General features: G+C 38.1%; 1 protein-coding gene across 1 annotated transcript; it reads right to left on the reverse strand.

Moving 5' to 3' along the window:
- Positions 1 to 1692: 1692 nt before the first annotated feature.
- Positions 1693 to 21939, reverse strand: LOC122064452. Its single transcript, XM_042628149.1, has 4 exons — positions 21370 to 21939; positions 18655 to 20698; positions 5600 to 5707; positions 1693 to 1986 (listed from the first exon to the last, which is right to left on the reverse strand). The coding sequence occupies exons 1-4, from the start codon at positions 21588 to 21590 to the stop codon at positions 1693 to 1695; spliced, it is 2667 nt and encodes an 888-aa protein (XP_042484083.1). The 5' UTR covers positions 21591 to 21939.
- Positions 21940 to 22283: the final 344 nt, after the last annotated feature.

Consider the following 22283-nt stretch of genomic DNA (forward strand, 5'->3'; position numbering starts at 1 on the left):
AAGGTGTCCTAGATTAGCCCACCTATTTGCCACCACTGACTACGATGATGGGAATGACTAGTTAACATTGCTCCAACAAGAAGACTAATTTTCACAGTCTAGTAGTATGTAATCATTCTCTTCTTTTTTTTTTTTTCTAAAATTCAGCAAATGAATATATTGATGAGTGTAAGAATTACAGGCTCAAAGGATGAGAAAATCAAACCATTGAGTTACCAATCCACCTTCGACATTACCATTAGCAGAGTGGAAACCAATTCAGAAAAAAAAAAAAACCAATTAAAAAAATATAAATCTTGGCCTCAATTGAGGGTCCCAATTGATGTCATGAATTACAAAAGAAGGTGTGGGATTCCAGCTTCTAGTCAACTGAGTTGATGCTGCGCTTTTAGCCAATCTATCGGCAACCATATTTCCTTCCCTAAAGCAATGAGAGATCCTTCATGAAATGTTGTCTAAATATTCTTTATAGTACCACCATTTTTGCTGGAAGAGCCATGGGATTCTTTCATTATTGTTGCAGTTTACCATTGCTTGCGTATCACTTTCAATCCACAAATTGTTAGCATTCACCAAGGAAGCAGTGTGCAACCCAATAAAGAAGGCGCTTACTCCCCTACTTTGCATCTTACTGTACATTTAATTGGTTCAACTTATTTGGTTTGAATCAATTTACTGACTGAACCAGGCTGGGATGTGGAAGCTGCCTTCTTCCATCGTCTTTATTTCTTCTTATAGAATGACATTTTCTTAAGAAGATGATGATCATCACACACATGACTATATTTTCATGGATTCAAAGCCCGTCACAAAACGTAACTTTGAGTTGTATGAATAAGAAGGCTAACGCAAAATATAAGGCTAGTCCCCAATTATTTAAGATTTTTCCTTCCAAAAGAAGATGTCAATCATTTTATGAGAAACTAAAAGGAATATCGAAAATTTGAGTGGCTGAAGCTCAAGCAGCTACTTTCAAAACAACAGAAAGAAAAACGACAATTGAAGTGGGAAAGTCAGAATCAAAAAGAGGATTCCTCAGTTCTTTCTCTCATTCAAAATCGTAAATGAGACTTTTATCCCTCACAGCTGATTTTACGATTCTGCTCCCCATTGAAATGAGATTGAGAATTTTCTCTTTTAAATATTAAATACTTTTAACACAGATTCCATTTAATCAACAAGCAGAATCGGCTCAGGGCATAGAAAAAGAAGTTACTATTTATATCAACTTTTTTTTCTCTTGATTGTCTAAAACATTTAAAAATAGGAATGTTTTATACAAAGAAAAATATTTATTTGCATAAAAAAAAATGTACAATGAAGAATATGGGGCCCTCAGAAAATAGAGATATGATATAAATGCCTAAGGACTCCAATTGTTGCTAATCCAAGCTCCTGATGTATGAAGGATTGAAGGTTCAAGAGTTTGCTTCTGGACTTTACAATTATAATAAATCAAGACTAGGGTTATATAGATTGAGACCTTTCTTCAATCTTCCATTGGAACTAACTATCTAGGATCAATAATGATTAATGACCTATGTATCTGATGTATTAATGTATAAGTTGCTAGTGAAATTAAATAAGTTTATAATTAAAAATTACTATTAAATAGAACAGAAAATAGAACAAAGATTCCATATTGAACAGAGAACAAAGATACAAAATAGCTACAAATATCAAATTTCTTATTCACAATACACAATAGTCAGCAATCGAGTGGAAGAAATTTTTTAAGAACGTAAGCAGCTGAATCCAATAATTGAAAATGGTGCTTCCTTGTAACTCACCTTGAGGATTGATCACCTCAGATAACTCATCACACCCAACTGTACTAACAAATGAGGTGCTGGTGGAACATACTTCCCCATTAGAATCATCAAATCTTACCCAAGCCGATTCAGTTCTGATACTTATTGTATTAGCCAAAGAGAAGCAGGTGAAATACTCGTCCCAATCATCGTCTCTTAACCAAGCATCATGTAGCTGAAATTTGTTAACTTTAAAATTAAAAATGACTATTAAAAAGCATCACTAAGCTAAAAATAGAACAGAGAGATTCCATGTTGAACAGTGAACAGACATACAAAATGGTTGAAAATATTAAATGGTTCCTTTGCAGTACAGTCGCATAAAATATTAAATTCGGTTAAAGAACACTACCACCTAGTGTAATTTAGGTCCACACACGAGGATGTGAAGCCCGAAGATGGGCGTATTTTCACAGTTTGATTCCACTTCTCTATCTTTGTGGACAAAAAATACAATAGGAGGTAACACCTAAAATATGAAAACAATCAATGACACACTCGTATTTCTAAATTTTATGACATGATCCTGGAGTTTGGATCTTACAAAAGTAACTTACTAGTATACAATTGAAAACCTAAAATATCTCCCTTTGTTCTTCTTAAAGTTAACATCAACAATAATGCGAAAATAATTAACATCCTAAGAGGGTCACAGTCATAGCCCCCTTGCAATACAACTCATATTGGTCAGAAAACAAATTAGGTAAATCTATTTTCGACTCCCAAATTACCCAACATGTAGAAGAAATATAAAGCTTGATTATCCAAACAGGAACCATTCCCGAGGAATAGGTGTGATGACCACTTCACACCTTATCGAATAATCACTCACTTGATCTAACCTTAACTCCAGACCAACTCAAATGGGTGGTATGATTTCAATTAACACCTACCAAGCTTAATTCACTAATGCTTCAAAAGAACTGTAGGTTAATTTCTCATTATATCGTTTACCCAAAAAAAAAAAAAAAAAAGATTTTTCATTTTATTCATTTTTAGAGTAAAATTTATTTCTTACAATTTATTGACTAACAAATACTATAAAACAAGGTACAGTGAAGAATTGTTCTTGAAAAAAAAAAAAAAAAACAAAACAAAACAAAAGCAAAAAAAGTAACAAACAAACAATGATGAACATGAATTCCAAAGGTGGAGGGACTATCTAAGCTTTGTTGTTGCAGTTTTGGGCTATTGTGAGATTGTATTTGTTCATTTTCTTCTTTCTTCTTTTTAATACAAATGATCCCCTTAGTGGAAGAAAAAAAAAGCTGAACATGAATTAATACTCTTTTTTTTTTTGTATGAATATGTGGAATAACTTTAAAAATTAAATGTTGATAGATATATGCAAGCCAAAGGGATTGAGGTCCATTCATGTCATGTATGGGAGTATAAGATAATTAAAAAAAAAAGAATAGATCTTTCATAAAAGTTGTACTATGTGTTTGAAAAAAAAAGTTGTAAAGTACTGTTCAGCAACATAAGCATAACGCATGATTCCTAGTCACTAAAAACATTACCTTATCATGTTGGTAGAGATCCGAAATAGAACTTGGTAATGGCTCACTTAAACCAAGTTTAGTATCCTCAAACAGCATTTCAAAAGAAGCAAGCATCTTTTCCACTTCCTTCATTGTCGGTCTATCGTCCCTTTTATCATTTAGGCAGTTTCTTGCAAGCTCAACAATTCTAATTTTTTTTTTCTTATTCCTATCAATTATTATTCCATCATTAAGAATATGAGAAAGTTGTTGGTGTACAATGTCTTGTATTCCATCGCAGTTTAATCCAGGGAGTTTTGGTGCAGGCGCCGATTCGATTCATACAGATCGCAATCCTACAGATGTGCTTACCAAGTTGGTCACTACAGAGAAGTTCAAGTCTTGTTTGGACTTGGTTAATATTACTCATTATTGAAGATGAGGGACGTACCAAATAGGTGCAGGTTTGTACCTCATGATGAAGATATCTACAAGTTATCTTTACAGGAGGCTCAACAGAATTCAAGTCAAACTGGAGATTGTTAGTATACGATGTTTTTGTATTCAGTCACAGTTTAATTCAGGGAGTACTGGTGTAGGTGCCCCGACAGAACATAATGGTAGTCTCACTTGCCGGTAAGTGGCCATTGGGGTTACAAGGGGGCAGGAGGCCCCCCTGCATAGTGAGGGTGTAGGGTTATTTTGTTGAGGGCAGTTTTGTACTTTTCAAATTAGGGTTTTTCACTATATTTTTATAGCGTAGTTTACTTTCTCGGCAAGCAATTCTGAGAGGTGTGAGGATGAGTGTTGTAATTATTCTCCATTGATAGTGAAGCAGAATCTCATCTCACTGAGGACATAGGCAATCTTACCGAACCTCGTAAACTTGTGTGTATTGTTTATTCTTGTTTTTTCATTACCTTCTGCATCGTTTTTTAGGGTTGCATTTCTACAAAAGCTTTTCATCTTCCATTAAGATACAAAATACATAGCTAGAGCCAATTTCCTCATATTCTTCTTTTAAAATCACCATTTTATCAGTCAAGAGCTCTGCTAGAACAACTCCAAAACTATAAACATCACTTTTATCTGTTAGTATACATGTAGGCAAACATTCTGGGTCTAAGTACCCATAAGTCCCTTGAATCATTGTCGTTTTTTGAGCTTGATCCAGAGGTACCAATCTTGAAGCTCCAAAATCACATATTTTAGCCTCTTAGTTATCAGATAGTAGTATATTAGCAGACTTGACATCCCTATGAATTATAGGCACTCAATGAGAAGAGTGCAAATAGGATCGTGCATCAGCTGTTTCTGCAATAATTCTTAAACGATTTTCCCATGAAAGAAAGACTGTTTTATTCTTGCCATGAATATGATTGTAGAGGGTCCCATTAGAGATGAACTTATAAGATAACAATGGAACTTCGGTCTCCAAGTAACAACCCAAGAGCTTCATCACGTGTCAGTGATTGATTTGAGAGGGGATAAAACCCTCATTTATAAATTGTAGAATCTGTCCATTGTCCAACGTTTTGGATTTCTTAATGGCAACTATTTGGCCGATTGGTAAGATTCCCTTATGAACTTTACCATTCCCAATTATTTGACTCTGATGGAAGTTATTGATTGCCTTCATTAACTCTTTTCAGGTGAAAAACTTACCAATATCTTTGACCTCTTTATGCATAGCCAATTTTTGTTCCAATAGCAAGCCTCTATTTTGTGAAAAATGTGCTGCAGCATTGAAATCTGGTATTTTGAACCACTTAATTACTAACTCTATCAGTAGCTGTGGAACCACTTGGATTCAGATATCCTTCCATTAAATTTTATTTGCACAAAAATGGTGCAATGAAGAATATGGGGCCTCAGAAAATAGAAAGAGAGGATATGAGTGCCCAAGGATCCCAATGGTTGGGAATCCAAGCTTCTGATGTATGAAGGGTTCAAGAGTTTGCTTCTAGACTTTACAATCATAATGAATTAAGACTAGGTTGATATAGATTGAGAACATTTTTCCATCTTCGATTGGGACTAAATATCTAGGATCAGTAATGGTTATCTACCCATGTATCTGATGCATTAAATACTTTGCTAGTGAAATTTAATAAGACTACAATTAAAAATTACTATTAAATAGAGCAGAAAATAGAACAAAGATTCCATATTGAACAGAGAACAGAGATACAAATATCAAATTGCTTATTCACAAGAAAAAATAATCAGCAATCGAGTGGAAGAAATTTTGTAAGAATGTAAGTAGCTGAATCCAATAATTGAAAATGGTGCTTCCTTTTAACTCACCTCGAGGGTTGACCAGCTCCAAGAAATATTACACTCATCTGTCTCAGCCAATGAGGAGCAGGTGAAATACTCGTACCCATCATCATTTCTTAACCAATCTTCATGTACCTGAAATTTATTAACTTTAAGATTAAAAATGAAAGCATGACTGACCAAAAAAAATAGAACAGAGATTCCATGTTGAACAGAGATCATAGATACAAAATGGTTAAAAATATCAAGTGGTTTTGCAGTGCAAAATCATATAAAATATTAAAATGGGTTAAAGAACTCTACCACCAAGTGTACTTTACGTCCACATGCATGAGGATGCGGAGCCTGGAGAAGGGCATTTTTTCAGTCTGATTCTATTTCCCTATATGTGTGCGCATTGGTCCATTGGGAGATAACATTCTTGTTCCCAAATGTTATTTTGGTCAGTGCAAAAACCAAGAATAAAACAAGAAAAATCTAAATTCCAAAAACAATTAACATCCCAATGGTACACACTTGTATTTAATTTATTATATTTATTTTTGTTTCTTAATTTTATGTCATGAAATTAATATCAACAATAATACGAAAACAATCAACATCCCAATTGCTCCCACAACACGTGATAAAGGAGAAGAAATCCTAAATGTGACAATTCATCCTTAAGACCCAAGAGGGTCATAGCCATAGTGTTGGTGGGGCCCAGCCCCATTTGTCCAGCCCATGTTGAACGTTGGAACCCCATTTAATAAGGGGTGGAGTTGGTTTGGAGCTGAAACGTTAAAAGGTTTTCTTTTTGCCTTTTGTTTTTTTTTTTTTTTTTTGTTCTGAAGTTCAGCCATGAGAAAGAGCTGGAAAAAAAAAAGAAAGAAAGAGAGAGAAAGAGAAGGAAGAGAAAGAAAAAGGGGAGAAGGAGGAGCTAGAGAGACAAGGGGTGTTTGGGATTGACCTTGATGTTTTGGTTTCTTTACTACAAGTTGGAGCTCTCATCAAAGCAAGGAGTCTTTGTGAGATCTGGTTTTGTAGGAGAGTTTGATTTGGCTTCTTATGAGGTAATCCCTTTTGTATTGTCTCCAATTGCTTATGAAATCTCAAGTTTAGAAGAAACACTTGAGTGTAACCTTTGTACTCTCATTTCCTTTATAGTGGAATGATGCAAGATTTGCCCCGTGGTTTTCTCTCTTTTCAAGAAGGTTTTTCACGTAAAATCGCATGGTGTTTTTGTGTGTTTTATTGGTTTCTTGAAACTTTAATTTCCTTAGATGGGCTTGGGATATATTTACAAATTTTGGCTTGGATTTTTTCTTATTGGATCGTTTATTGTTGTTGTCTTCTCAATACAGACCTTGATTTTAAGGGTGGAAATCTCTTCAAGTGGTATCAGAACAAGGTTGTTAGTTGATTTATTTCAACTATTTGGTGTGTGTTGGGATGGAAGAATCATCTGGTACAATGATTAAACTTACCGGTCCGAATTACTCAATATGGAAGCCCAAGATGGAGGACATTCTTTATTCTAGTGACTTGTATGGTCCAATTAAGGGAGCCGAAGCCAAGCCAGATGGTAAAACTGACAAAGAATGGGATAGGATGAATAGGAAAACCATTGGTACTATCAATAAGTGGATTGATGATTGTGTATTTCATCATGCTGCTAAAGAGACTAATGCCCAGGCACTTTGGAAAAAATTGGAGAGTCTCTATGAGAGGAAAACTACACAAAATAAAGTTTTCTTGATCAGAAAACTTGTCAATTTGAAGCTCAAAGAGGGGCGTTTAGTTGCGGAACGCCTAAGTGAATTTCAAAGCTTAGTGAACCAATTGGCAACAGTAAAAATGACCTTGGATGATGAATTGCAAGCATTACTACTTTTGAGCTCTTTGCCTGACACTTGGGAGACCTTAGTTGTTTCATTAAACAATTCTGCTTAAGAAGGTGTATTGTCTTTGAGTGTTGTGAAAGACAGCATGTTTAATGAAGAGACTAGAAGAAAAGATATGGGTTCAGATAATACACAGGCTCTTGTCACAGAGAACAAGGGAAGGAGTAAGAGTAAAGGACCAAGGAACCACAAAAAATCTAGAGGCAGGTCAAAATTTAGAGAAGAAAGAAAGTGTCATCACTGTGGCAAAGTAGGTCATTTGAAGAAAAAACTGTTGGGAATTGAAGAAGGAACAGAAAAAGGGGAAAAATCAAAAGAGTTCAGAGGATAAGAACACCACAGCCACTGTTCTGATTCTGAAGATGTGGTGGTGCTTTCTTTTCAAGAAGAAGAATGTAACCATGTTGTAGATAATGATGTTGAGTGGGTAGTTGACTCAATGGCATCCTTTCATGCCACCCCCATTAAAGAATTCTTCACTTCTTATAGAGCAGGAGACTTTGGGACTATGAAAATGGGAAATAGTAGCTACTCAAGAGTTATTGAAATTGGTGATGTTTGTCTTCAAACTTGATTTCTGTTAATGCCTTGGATCGGCTTGGATATGAGAGCCATTTTAGCAATGGAAGATGGAAGCTTGTAAAAGGTCACTAGTGCTTGCTAGGGGAGAAGCCTGCCACACACTTTATAAGATATACATGAAGATATGTACAAATGGTTGAATGCAGTTGAAGATGATTCTTCACCAAATTTGTGGCACAAGAGGCTGGCTCACATGAGTGAGAAGGGGTTACAAATTTTGGCAAAGAAGTCTTTCATTCCCTTTGCCAAAGGTATGTCATTGAACCCTTGTGATAATTGTTTATTTGGCAAACATCATAGAGTATCACTTAAGAAATCCTCTGTTAAAAAATCTAATCTGTTAGATTTGGTTTACTCTGATGTTTGTGATCCACTTGAGGTTGAGTCACTTGGTGGCAATAGATATTTTGTTACTTTTATTGATGATGCTTCACGAAAAGTGTGGGTGTATTTTGTTAGAACAAAAGACTAGGTGTTCCAACATTTTCAAAGATTTCATGCCATGGTGGAGAGAGAAACAGGAAAGCAATTGAAGTGTCTCTGAACTGATAATGGAGGTGAATACACTTCTATTCAATTTGAAAGCTATTGTTTAGGGCATGGAATTAGACATGAGAAGACTGTTCCTGGTAGCCCACAACATAATGGTGTGGCTGAGAGGATGAATCGTACTATTGTTGAAAGAGTTAGATGCATGTTAAGAATGGCTAAGTTGCCCAAGCCATTTTGGAGTGAAGCTGGTTTTTTTTTTTTTTTTTTTTTTTTTTTTTTTGTGTGTGCTAGAAATCAAAATTGTATTAAAATGAAGAAGAGAAAAATATTTAAAGGTAAACCAAAAGATTCGAAGCTAAATAAAGGACCCCACCTTCGGCATTGCCATTAGCAGGATCCTCCAAAGCTATCTGCAGAATCTAAATCTTGGTTTGGAGAAAGAATCACATCTAATTTCCTCAATAATATGAGTAGAAAATTCCTCCATGGTTCCAGATAATCCTGTTTTTGCAGCTGATTTTGCAAGGTAATCCGCAATGGGATTGGCTTCCCTAAAGCAATGAGTAATCTTCCAGGAGATAGAATTGAGGTAATGCTGTAGAGAGAGCCACTCTTGCAGGGCAAACCAAGGGAGGGACTTACTTTGAACAGCGGTGACTACTACCACAGAGTTAGTTTCAATCCACAAGTTTGTAATCCTTTGACCCATTTCATGGCGGATACCATGAAGGAAACTTATGAATTTTGCATAGTAGTTCGTACTGATGCCAAGGAAGTGCTTGAAGGAGAATATAACTTTCCCATGGGAGTCTCAAATGACGCCCCCACCTCCTGCTCGACCAGGGTTCCCCATGGAGCTACCATCAATGTTTAGCTTTGACAGGCGAGTGGAGGGTTGCACCAAATGACTTCAAGAATGGAGGGAGGGTCGCCTGGAGCTGCTTGCAACCCTAGCTTCCTGCAGCAAAGAAGATCAGCAGCAGAATGAATGACCCCTTTTAAGTTGAGATTGGACTCCTTAAGCATCCTCAAGATTTTATTGAACAGCAGAGAGGCATCCCTACTCTTACCGCCATGCCATCCATGATTCCTTTCTTGCCAAATAGTGTCGGTCACTATTATCAAGCCAGCCGCCCAAGGGTCCTTTACCGACAAAATTCTTCGCTTTCTTTTCCACCAGGAGATCAATTCAGCAATGGAGGATTGATCCTTCCAAATCAACCCAAAACAGCTCAAGAAATTTTCCCAAAGAGTCCGAGATACACTGCAATTTAAGAAGAGATGGGGCAGAGTCTCAGAGTGGATACCACACATGATGCATTTGGAGGCTAAAGAGATGCCTTTTTTTCCTAATGTTGTCATCAGTAGAAAGCTTCCTGTGACACAGACGCCAGCCAAAGGTTGACTGTCAAGGAGAGAGGCCTTTCATCCAGACCAACTCATGCCAAGGAACCTTGGGATTTCGGCGGCGAATATCATTCCAGGCGGAGAAGGTATTGAATTGACCAGAGGTGGAGAGGGTCCAAACACATTTATCTTCTATGTTACCCCTTGGGATATTGATGGTTGAAGCAGCTACAAAAAAATCTTGAAGAAGAGAAGATGAAACCGTGGGGAAGTTCCATTCATTATTGTCAATAAAGTCCGCAACTTTCATGGAGGAAGATGCAAACAACTCTTCTCTCAAACCCGTTATTTCTTGAAAAGATTCAGAGTCAACCCATCTATCTTTCCAGCAGTTTATAGATACCCCATTACCTACCACCCATCGCTCTTTGCGAGAGATAAGAGACCACATTCTTCGAAGGCTTGCCCAAATTGTGGAAGATTTATACCCCTTCTTAAGCTTCCCATTTTTCCTCAGAAAGCGAGCATTAATAATGTTGCTCAGGGCTGATGATGAGTGCTTTATATTCCATACCTGCTTACAGAGAAGAGCTTTGTTGACATCCCTCAACCGCCTAATTCCAAGCCCTCCTTCTTGTTTAGGCTTGCAGATTGAGTCCCAATTGATTGTAACTCCTTTGGCTGTTTCAGGATCACCACTCCAAATGAAGTTCCGCATCCATCTCTCCATGATATTCAGTAAGGAGCTAGGCCACCAGTATACAGAGAAGTTGTGGGATGGCATACCAGATATAACAGATCGAACCAGTTCCACCCTACCAGCCATGGATAGGAGCTTTCCTTTCCAACCAGCCATCCTTCATTTAATTTTATCTATCACCGGGAGTAGAGGTTCATGAGTGACCCTACCCTTGAAAATTTCCACTCCCAGATATTTTGTAGGGAAGTTGTAGATGGAGATTCCAAGGGTATCAGAGATGAGTTGCTTCCTATCTAGAGACATCTTCCCCATAAAAAGTTTACTCTTGTCGAGGTTGATTTGTTGACCGGAAAACTGCTGATACTTTGTAAGGAAGTCATTGAAATGTCTAACGTATCTGATGGAGCCATTTAAAAAGAAGAAAATATCATCTGCAAAGAGGAGAAAACCAGGAATTTGGACACCGGGAGGACCCTTGATGGCTTGCAGTTTCTTGTCTTAAAGCATAAGGCGGATTCCCCTACACAGGACCTCCTCGGCAAGGATAAATAAAAGGGGGGAGATGGGGTCACCCTGACGCAGCCCTCGCTCAACACCAAAGAACCCAACCGAACCTCCGTTGAGCAACACTGAAATTCTGGATGAATGAAGAATTTGATGCAACCAAGCAATCCAAGTATTAGGGAAACCAAACTTTTTCAGGACTTGGAAAAGAAAGCTCCAAGGAACAGTGTCAAAGGCTTTCTGGATATCTATTTTTATCCCCATACCTCCACCTCTTGTATAGTCAAACATGAGGTTAGCTAACTCTGAAGCCAGGATGATATTGGACTGAATTACCTTGCCCTTCTGAAAGGCACCTTGCTCTTCTGAGATGAGCTTAGGGAGGAGAGAAGAGAGCCTTGTGGCCATAAACCTTGGACAAGATTTTACAGAAAAAAATTTGCATGCAAATTGGCCTAAACTTGTCCAGAGAGGTTGCACCTTCCATTTTCGGGATGAGGACCAAGAAGCTATTATTGATTCCTTTAGGAAGGGTTCCAGATCTGAAAAATCTCTTCACAGCACGGCAGACATCAAAACCAATCAGCTCCCAACAATGTCTAAAGAAAGCACCAGAGAAACTGTCTGAGCCTGGAGAACTATCAGGGTCCAGGTCCATATTGCAAGCTTGATTTCTTGATCATTTGGGATGGCTTCCAATCCTCTAACGTCAAGGTCGTCAAGGATATGGGGAATGCAGTCCAAAAGCGCTCCATGCTCAAGGGTGGGGCTGGCTTTATGGATAGCCTCATAGTACTCCACAACATGAATAGCCAAATCATCCAGATTTGATGTAGTTGTACTATCAGCCTTTTGAAGAGAGCGAATCGAGTTCTTCACCCTTCTGATCTTCGCAGATAAGTGGAAGAACCTAGAGTTTCGGTCACCTTGAGAGAGCCATCTATTTCTTTCCTTTTCCGCCCATAGCTTTTCATGGTCAAGAAGAGCTTTCAAGTATCTGGATTTAGCATCGGCCTCCAAATTAAAAAGATGGTCATCAATACCAGAGGCATCTATCTAAGATTAGATTTGCTGAAGGTCATCCTTTGCAGCTTTTAATTCCGCATCCAGGTTTGGGAACACTGATCTTGCCCAGCTCTTGAGAATAGGCTTGAGGCGTTTTAGCTTAAGAGCAAGGGAGAAAATAGGATAGCCATCCACTGGTTCGCTCCAGGACTTATTTACCACATCCATAAATTCCTCATGGTCCGTCCAAAATCGATGGATGCGAAAGGGGCAATTTGCAGGCTTCAACATTAAATCCGAGGTAATGCACAGGGGGGAATGGTCGGAAGAAAAGCGTTGCATCACCTCCTGGGTACAGTCATGAAAGAGGTTTATCCACTCTTCATTACAGAGAGACCTGTCCAGAATAGCCAAAACATTCCGACGCTTCCTGTTGTTCGTCCAAGTAAACTTACGCCCGTGAGAAGGAACTGATAGCAGGTTGCAAGCATCCACAGCCGCATTGAACTCAGACGCAGACCCAAGATTAAAGGCTCCAGGACCCTTTTTTTCGTACGAAAAGAGGGAGGCATTGAAGTCACCTGTCACTAGCCAAGGAGAGGAGCCAAATGGAGTTGCTGCGAGAGCCATCCATAGCTCTCTTCTAGTTGCTCGGAAACAACTCGCATGCACAAAAGTTAAAAAAATGGAATTGTTTCTCCAATTTATACACAAAGAAATGAACTGGTCAGACATGGAAATAATAGTTGGTTTGGTGAGAGACCTCTTCCAAATGACCCATAGGTTTGGGTTTTTATCAGGACGAATATTATGAATAAAGCATGCATCATATCCCAATTTATTAAAAAAGAGAGATGGGAAAGCAGCTACCTCCACCATTGGTTCTGCTAGACAAACCACATCAGGGTGCTTGTCTAGAAGAATGTTGCTGAGGGTTGCACGACCAGCAACCTTCTTCATCCCTCTGATATTCCAGAAGAGGGCACGCATCATAAACATCTAGAAGAGGCAATATGGTCAGAATTTCTAGTCTGCTCCGCATTTAACAATTGTTTCCCCTTTTTTCTTGTAACTGTTTCCATGCCGTGGCATTGTTCCTTCTGGAGGGCAGCCGCATCAATGGCGCCAACTTCTGGATAGTGGAGGGTGAGGTGACCATTATCTATAGCACTAGAAGTAATGGTATTGATCACATAGCCACTGTGGACAGAGACCTGACAAGGGCCAGCATCCAAATCTGGATTAGCTGCGCATCCTCGAGAAACCAGACCGCATTGTTCTAGAATACAGTTAGTCTCAGTGGTTTGGTCTATCTCATTGATTCTGTCTGACCCGTGTAAGAAAACCGATCCATCTCTGCTGCATGATTCTTCCAATCGATCTGCAATTGGATTATTCCTCAAATTGGCTGAGGAATATCCTTATAAAATAGGTAACTCAATAGCAATAATCCCCTCTTGCGTATCAGAGTTTCCATACAAAGCTGGATCACAATTATGGGAGATGGTTGGCAATTTTGAAATTGTATGCTTTCCTAATAAGGACTCTCGACCATTCCTGCCGGAAACCTCCACACCAGCCGCCCCCAAAGACGTCTTCTCCACCCAAACAACCCCAACAACACCACAAGTATCATCCTTTTCTCTACGTGCGGTATCTGTGGTGCGCTTCTCTTTGTAGTTTTGGATGGTATGACCAAGTTTTTTGCAAAAACCACACTTTCCCAATGCATCTTCATAGACGATCTTTTGTTTGAACCAAAAGAGATCACCTGTTCCAGGTTGTTGCCGTTCAACCTGGATCTCTTCCAACCGCTGCATTGAAATATCCATCTCCACGAGGACACGAGCAAAGTTCCATATGGAGGCATTTCGTGTTCTTTTATCAATGTCCAGGGGGCGCCCCACGGCTTTTGCCATGGATAGGAGGATCCGCTCATGCCAATATTCGAAGGGGAGCCCAGGGAAGCGAATCCAGACAAGCTTAGAAATAGTAGTTTTATCATGGATATTAAAATCTGGCTTCCACCGCTAAAAGCGAATAAACTGCCTTTCGATCTTAATAGGACTTTGTTTCTAGATGTTTGTCATGTCTTTCTCAGCCTCAGATTGGAATAACGTGTAGCCTAACCCCATAGGTTTGATAAAAACCTTCTCTTTAAGGTTCCAAGAGTTCACAGCTTCCTTCCGAACTTCATCCAAAGAAATAAAGCGAAAATTAATTCTGGCCACCAAAGCGAAGCGATACCGGAGTAGGCGTTCCTCATAGGCATCTTGGGGAATCACGATTTTAATGAGATTTCCAGCATGAATAGGGTCAGGTAGGTCTTCAACGTCAGGGAGAATGCCTCCAACCGCTTTAGAGTAGGATTTCTTGGGAAGGGATGAAAGGCCAGTATTGCTAACGACCACAATAGGCACGGCAGGTGCAGGCGTGCAATCTGTCTCAAGAGTTTGTTGGGGCCACAGGAAATCCGTAATGAGCCTCTACTTTTCGCGATCAGGCGGCCGGCCTCCGGTCGGAATCCCAATCTCCTCCACCGCAGAGCTTCTCTTTCCACTTACCATTCTTTTCAGCAAAAAATCACCCAACCTTCACTGCACAGAACAATGTGAAATCTTTACCTTCTCGAGTTCCTCAAGCTTAGTAATATATCAGAACGATTTGGTAGTTGATACCGAATATCAACACGTAATGATTGCCAATTTTCCGGTGAAGGAGCAGAAGCTGATTAATGGTTTTGGTCATGAAGTTATGCTATCAAAGCCGTTAGAGTTGGCTGCTCATATCTTCTTGGAGTGAAGCTGTTCGTACTGCTTGCTACCTAATCAACAGATCTCCATCAGTGCCTTTTGGTTTTGATATAACAGAGAAAGCATGGACAAGTAAAGATGTTTCATACTCTCATTTAAAGGTATTTGGCTGCAAAGCTTTTGCACGTGTGCCCAAGGAGCAGAGAACAAAGCTTGATGATAAAGTAGTTCCTTGTGTGTTTGTTGGCTATGGAGGTGATGAGTTTGGTTACATGTTATGGGATCCAAAAAAAAAAAGAAAATCATTAGAAGCAGAGATGTGGTCTTCCATGAAAATGAGACTTTGGAAGATTTTGAAAAAACTACAGAGCCTAGGATCAAGGCTCAGAGTGCTCCTAACACCTCACTTGTCTCTTCTCCATCATATAATGTCACAGATGTGAGAGAGGTACAGGAAGAACATGGTGATTATAATGGTTCAGACATAGTTGGTGATGAAACTGTACAAAATGAAGAGGGTGTTGAGCATGGAGAGCAGCCCCCTCCTCCAGAGATTTCAGAACCTCAAGTTAGAAGGTCTACAAGAGAGCGTCAACCATCAACCAAGTATCCTAGCTCTTAGTATATTTTTTTTGTTGATGAGGGGGAGCAAGAAAATCTTCAAGAAGCAAAGTCTTGTAATGAGAAAGACAACTGGATCAAGGCAATGCAAGATGAGATGAGTTCTTTGAAGAAGAACAATACCTATGATTTGGTAGAGCTTCCTAAGGGGAGAAAAGCATTGAAAAATAAATGGGTGTTCAAACTCAAGAAAGACGGTGAAAAATTGGCGAAGTACAAAGCTCGATTGGTGGTAAAAGGCTTTGGACAAAAGCAAGGAAATGATTTTGATGAGATCTTCTCTCTAGTTGTGAAGATGAGTTCTATTCGAGTTATCTTGGGTTTAGCAACAAGCTTGGATCTTGAGATTGAGTAGTTGGATGTGAAAATTGCATTTCTCCATGGTAATTTGGAGGAAGAAATATATATGGTTCAGCCAGAAGGTTTTGAAGTGAAAGGGAAAGAGCACATGGTTTGCAGATTGAAGAAAAACTTGTATGGTTTTAAACAGGCACCCAGGCAGTGGTACAAGAAATTTGATTCATTCATGACAGATCATAGTTATACAAGGACAACTGCAGATCATTGTGTTTTTTTTTTTTTTTTTTTTTTTTTTTTTTTTTCAGGAATTTTTCTGATGATAACTTCATTATACTTCTGCTTTATGTTATTGATATGCTAATTGTTGGACAAGATTGCAAAATGATTGATAGGTTGAAAGGTGAACTGTTTAAGTCATTTGACATGAAAAATTTAGGCTCAGCAAGACAAAATTTGGGAATGCAGATTGTTCGTGATAGGAAAGCAAGGAAGTTGTGGTTGTCACAAGAACAATATGTTAAGCGGGTTCTTGAGAGGTTTAACATGAAAGGTGCTAAACCAGTTAGCACACTTCTTGCAAGTCACTTCAAGTTGAGTAAGAAGACTTGTCCCTCCACTGAAAAAGAAAAAGGAGAGATGGCATCTGTTCCTTACTCATCTGCAGTTGGGAGCTTAATGTATGCAATGGTTTGCACACGTCCAGATATTGCCCATGCAGTTGGTGTTGTGGTAAAAAAGATTTTTGGTTAATCTTGGTAGAGAATATTGGGAAGTAGTGAAGTGGATCTTCAGGTAGTTGAGGGGTAGTTCCAAGTTGTGTTTGAGTTTTGGAGGTTCCAAACCAGTTTTGGAAGCTTTTACTGATGCAGATATGGTAGGTGATCTTGATGGAAGAAAATCTACATCAGGGACTTTGTTTACCTTTGCGGGGGGAGCTGTGTAATGGCAGTCCAAATTACTAAAGTGTGTTGCCTTATCTACAACCAAAGCTGAGTATATTGCTGCTATAGAAGCAGGAAAAGAGATGTTGTGGATGAAGCGTTTCCTTGGTGAGTTGGGTTTGAAGCAAGAAGATTATGTAGTATTCTATGATAGTTAGAGTGCTATGGACTTGAGCAAGAATGCAATATATCATTCTCACACAAAGCATATTGATGTGAGATATCATTGGCTACAAGAAGTTGTGGAAAAGCAGTTGCTAAGATTCAAGATGAATCATACTGAGAAGAATCCTTCAGATATGATGACCAAAGGTGTTCCCAAGGAGAAGCTTGAGCTTTGCAAAGCCTTGGTTGGGATGGACTCCAAATGAGGAGTCGTGTGGTGGATCTCCTCTCATGCGCTGTAGGGGGAGATTTTTGGTGGGGCCCAGCCCCATTTGTCCAGCCCATGTTGAACGTTGGAACCCCATTTAATAAGGGGTGGAGTTGGTTTGGAGCTGAAACGTTAAAAGGTTTTCTTTTTGCCTTTTGTTTTTTTTTTTTTTTTTTCTTTTATGTTCTGAAGTTCAGCCATGAGAAAGCGCTGGAAAAAAAAAAAAAAAAAGAGAGAAAAAAAAAATAAGGGAAGAGAAAGAAAAAGGGAAGAAGAAGAAGGAGGAGCTAGAGAGACAAAGGGTGTTTGGGATTGGCCTTGAAGCTTTGGTTTCTTTAATACAAGTTGGAGCTCTCATCAAAGCAAGGAGTCTTTATGAGATCTGGTTTTGTAAGAGAACTAGATTTGGCTTCTTGTGAGGTAATCCCTTTTGTATTGTCTCCAATTGCTTATGAAATCTCAAGTTTAGAAGAAACACTTGAGTGTAACCTTTGTACTCTCATTTCCTTTATAGTGGAATGGTGCAAGATTTGCCTTGTGGTTTTTGCCCTCTCTTTTCAAGAGGGTTTTCCACGTGAAATTGTTTAGTGTTTTCGTATGTTTTATTGGTTTCTTGAAACTTTAATTTCCTTAGATGTGCTTGGGATATATTTACAAATTTTGGCTTGGATTTTTTCTTATTGGATCGTTTATTGTTGTTGTCTTCTCAATACACACCTTGGTTTAAGGGTGGAAAACCCTTCACATAGCCCTCCTTGCAATACAACCCAGATTTGGTCAGAAAACAAATTAGATAAATCTATTTTGGGCTCCCAAATTAACCAACATGTGGAAGAAATATAAAGCTTGATTATCCAAACAAGAACCATTCCCGAGGAATAGGTGTGATGACCATTTCACATCTTATCAAATAATCACTCATTTGATCTAACCATAACTCCAGACCAAATCAAATGGGTGGTAGGATTTCAATTAACTCCTACCAAGCTTAATTCACTAATGCTGCAAAAGAACTCTGGGTTGAATTCTCATTATATCGTTTACCAAAAAAATGTTTTTTCATTTTATTCATTTTTAGAGTAAAGTTACTTTCTTACAATTTATTGGCTAACAAATACTATAAAACAAGGTACAGTAAAGAATTGTTCTTGAAAAAAAAAAAGGTAAATAACAAACAACAATAAACATAAATACCAAAGGTGGAAGGGTCTATCTAAGCTTTGTTGTTGGAGTTTTTGGCTATTACCAGGTTGTATTTGTTCATTTTCTTCTTTCTTCTTTTTAATACAAATGATCCCTTTTGTGGAAGAAACAAAAAACGGTGAACATGAATGAATACTCTTTTTTTTTAATGAATATGTGGAATAACTTTAAAATTAAATGTTAATAGATATATTCAAGCCAAAAGGGTTGAGGTCTATTCATGTCATGTATGGAAGTATATGATAATTAAAAAAAAAAAAAAGAAGGTCCCTTCATAAATTGTACGATGTGTTTGAAAAAAAAGAAAATTTTTTTTTTTTACAATGTTGTTCACCAACATAAGCATAATGTATGATCTCTAGTCATTAAAAACAGTACCTTATCATGTTGGCAGTGATCCGAAGTAGAACTTGGTAATGGCGCACCTAAACCAAGCTTAGTCTCCTCAAATAGCATTTGGATTGAAGCAAGCATCTGTGCGACTTCCTTCATTGTCGGCCTGTCGTCCCTACTATCATGTAGGCAGTTTCTTGCAAGCTCAGCAACTCTAAATAACTGTTTTCTATTCCCATCATCTACTATTCGACCATCAAAAATATGAAAAAGCTTCCCATCTTCCATTGAAGATACAAAATACATTGCTAGAGCTATCATTTCCCCAGATTCGTCTATGAAAACTGCTTTTTTACTAGTCAAAAGCTCTGCTAGAACAACTCCAAAACTATAAACATCACTTTTATCAGTTAGTTTACCTGTAGGCAAACATTCCGGGTCTAAGTACCCATGAGTCCCCAGAAGTATTGTTGTTTTTTGAGGTTCATCCAGAGGAAGCAATCTTGAAGCTCCAAAATCACATATTTTAACATCGTAGTTATCAGATAGTAGTACATTAGAAGACTTGACATCCCTATGAATTATAGGCACTGAATGAGAAGAGTGCAAATAGGATAGTGCATCGGCTGTTTCTACAGCAATTCTTAAACGATTTTCCCATGAAAGCAAGATTGTTTGATTCTCGCAATGAATATGATCATAGAGGGTCCCATTAGAGATGAACTCATAAACTAACAATGGAACCTTGGTCTCCAAGCAACAACCCAAGAGCTTCATCACGTGTCTGTGATTGATTTGAGAGAGGATAAAAACCTCATTTATAAATTGTAGAATCTGTCCATTGTCCAACGTTTTGGATTTCTTAATGGCAACCATTTGGCCGGTTGGTAAGATTCCCTTATAAATTGTACCAAACCCTCCTTGCCCAATTATTCGACTCTCATTGAAGTTATTGGTTGCCTTCTTTAACTCTTTGCTGGTGAAAAACTTACCAATTTCTTTGACCCCTTCATGCATAATAGCCATCTGTTTTCCCAATAACAAGCCTCTATTTAGTTGAAAATGTGTCGCAGCTTTGAAATTTGGTGTTTTGAGCCACTTACCAACTCTATCAGTGAATCGCTTGTTTCCATCTCTTTCAATAGACATGGGGTTATTTAGATCCAGACATCCTCCGAAGATTCTAGATGCTATAGCAACAGTGGTGGTGTTTCCAAAGCTTCCATGAAGTGGTGGGTGACAACTAAGGGGATTATTTTTCATACAACATGTGTTCTTTCTTTGTTTGCGAAAAGATGCAAGTCTAGAGATAGAAGCTTTACCTGCTTTCAATTTTTGCAATGTTTTTTTCCACTCTTGTTTGTCACTTATGTCTGATAGATAATCCCCCAATGCCTCTAGAGTTGAAGGTAACCCTCTCGAATAGCGTACTATATCATGTGAGAGCTTCATATAATCTTCAGGAGGATCATCTTTTGAAAAGGCATGCAAACTAAATAGTTGAAGGGATTCCTGATGGTCCAACTCTTGAGGCCAATAGATTTTGTCATTATCAATTTTAGCCACATTCAAGACATATTCATCTTTGCTTGTTATTATGATCCGACTTCCTTGACCAAACCAATTAAGTTCACTGGCCAAAGCGTCTAGTTGTTCTTTACTATCCACATCATCAAGAACAAGAAGAACGTTTTCCTTGCAAAGCCTTTCTTCCATCAATTTTTTTCCTCTATGATCATGACCTATATCAAAGCTTGCTTTGAAAATATCCTTAAGTACTCGCTTCTGCAAAGAAGCAAGATCTATGCATTGCTTTGCTTGTTTACAAACATCTGAAACAAAACTATGCTTATTAAAGGCTGAACGATAGCGGTTATAGACAGCCTTAGCAATGGTTGTCTTCCCAATTCCACTCCAACCACATATTCCTATGAATTGAACATCATGAGAACCAATGCTTAATAAAGATAATAGATCTTCTACACGAGAATCTATGCCAATCGGGTATTTACATTCAGCCAAGTATGTGCTACTAACCAGTTCATCTAAAACCCTTTTGGCAACTAATTCAACTATCTCTGCTTGATCCCTGCAATCATTTCATATCAAAAGGAAAATCACAACAACTGATGAGATGAAAATATCTAGTAAAAAAAACAGAAGATATAAATTTTGAGTTTTTGCAGGATGTAATGAGAAATAAATAAACACTAGTGAAAATTGATATAAAAAAAAAAAAAAAAAAAAAAAGGGAAAAAATGCATCCTTACATTTATAAGTAGGGTGTGGAGGCTTAAATACAAATATCACTGGAGTGATAACTAAGGTTCAAGATAACATAATTTACTATTTTATTCCAACACTAAGTGACTATGAACTATTAAATATCCTACATCATAAGAGGAAATTTGAATTTCTATGATTAACCTGATGACCCAGGGCTTTAAACAAAGTAGGAAATCCTAGTGATATGTTAAAGTCGTTCTAAATATCCTATTTGTTGAAAAATCTTAAATCGCTTGAGATACAAGGGTAGGATCTAAGGAAGGAATGGCAACATGCATATCGCGACAAATAAATACGTGTTTAAAGATGTTGCGGCTATAAATGATATTTTATTTTTCAAAAAGAAAAACAAAAAATGTTTATAAGGTATGTAATTCAGTTGGATGTATATAAAATACTAAAAATCAAACCATATATTGGGAGAGAAAGGAGTGAATGGGGGAAGTAATAAAGGATGAACATAAAAAGACTTACTTATTTTTGTCAATGATTTCTCCTTTCAAGTTTCCTATCTCCCTCAAAGCTTTCTTCCAACTCTCTATGATGTGGGGTTGAAAATTCTTCTCATGCTTCTGAAATGCTTTTTCAAAACTTCCGATCTGATTCCGAACATGTGATGGCTCAACGAAGAAAAATATGGGAAAGACCAGTTGACCTTTGGAAATGTGGCATAGATGAATCTGAGCAAGTTCCATCAGGCACCATTTACTATGGGCATATCCTTTAGAGAAGACAGGGATGGAGATTTTGGAGCCCTCAATAGCTCAATGCAAGACTGGGCCAATGGCTTCTCCAGTCCACAACTTTTTACTATCAATAAACACATCGATTCCTTTGTCTTTCAAAGCTAAATTAAGGAAGCCAGTGAAATTCTTACGAGTATCTTCGCCCCGGAAGTTGAGAAACACATCGTCATTAGAAAATCCATTTGTGAAGGTAGTAGTGGGAGCTGAATCCTGGGCTAACATAACTTGCAGTCGCAGATAGAATTAAGATAGAAGCTCAAACTGCTCTCTCTGAGAAGGAACTCTCTTGGCTTACAATTTGCATAAATGTGCAGAAGGCCTCGGCACCTCGACTTCTTTTGATGCTTTCTCTACTTTTTCATAAATCCTACCAAGAATAATTGTCAAGTAGCTCTCCATACGTGATTGGCCTCGCAAAGGTGATTAAGAGGGCCCTTGACCCATTATTCCACCGTGAAATTACGGTTCTTTGTCCTTTTCCCTTTACTTTTTATATGGGGCCTGTGATTATAAGTCGTGGAAACATGGAATAATGGTATTGCATACCATGTCACTGTACACCACTATTAAAGGTTCTTTAGAAAAAAGCAAAGCTACTTCAATATGCTCTTATTTTCAAATGGATTAATGGGATATATCAAC

Source organism: Macadamia integrifolia, unplaced genomic scaffold (genome assembly GCF_013358625.1).
Source record: "Macadamia integrifolia cultivar HAES 741 unplaced genomic scaffold, SCU_Mint_v3 scaffold1653, whole genome shotgun sequence".
Taxonomy (NCBI): domain Eukaryota; kingdom Viridiplantae; phylum Streptophyta; class Magnoliopsida; order Proteales; family Proteaceae; genus Macadamia; species Macadamia integrifolia.

What these genes read in the sequence shown, in the direction of transcription:
- LOC122064452 (XM_042628149.1), bottom strand. Translation starts at nt 21,590, where the DNA reads ATGGAACTTGCTCAGATTCATCTATGCCACATTTCCAAAGGTCAACTG. An exon ending in GAAATCATTGACAAAAATAA is followed by an intron (nt 20,699 to 21,369) that starts GTAAGTCTTTTT and finishes AAATGATTGCAG; the next exon opens with GGATCAAGCAGAGATAGTTG. An exon ending in ATCACTGCCAACATGATAAG is followed by an intron (nt 5,708 to 18,654) that starts GTACTGTTTTTA and finishes AATAAATTTCAG; the next exon opens with GTACATGAAGATTGGTTAAG.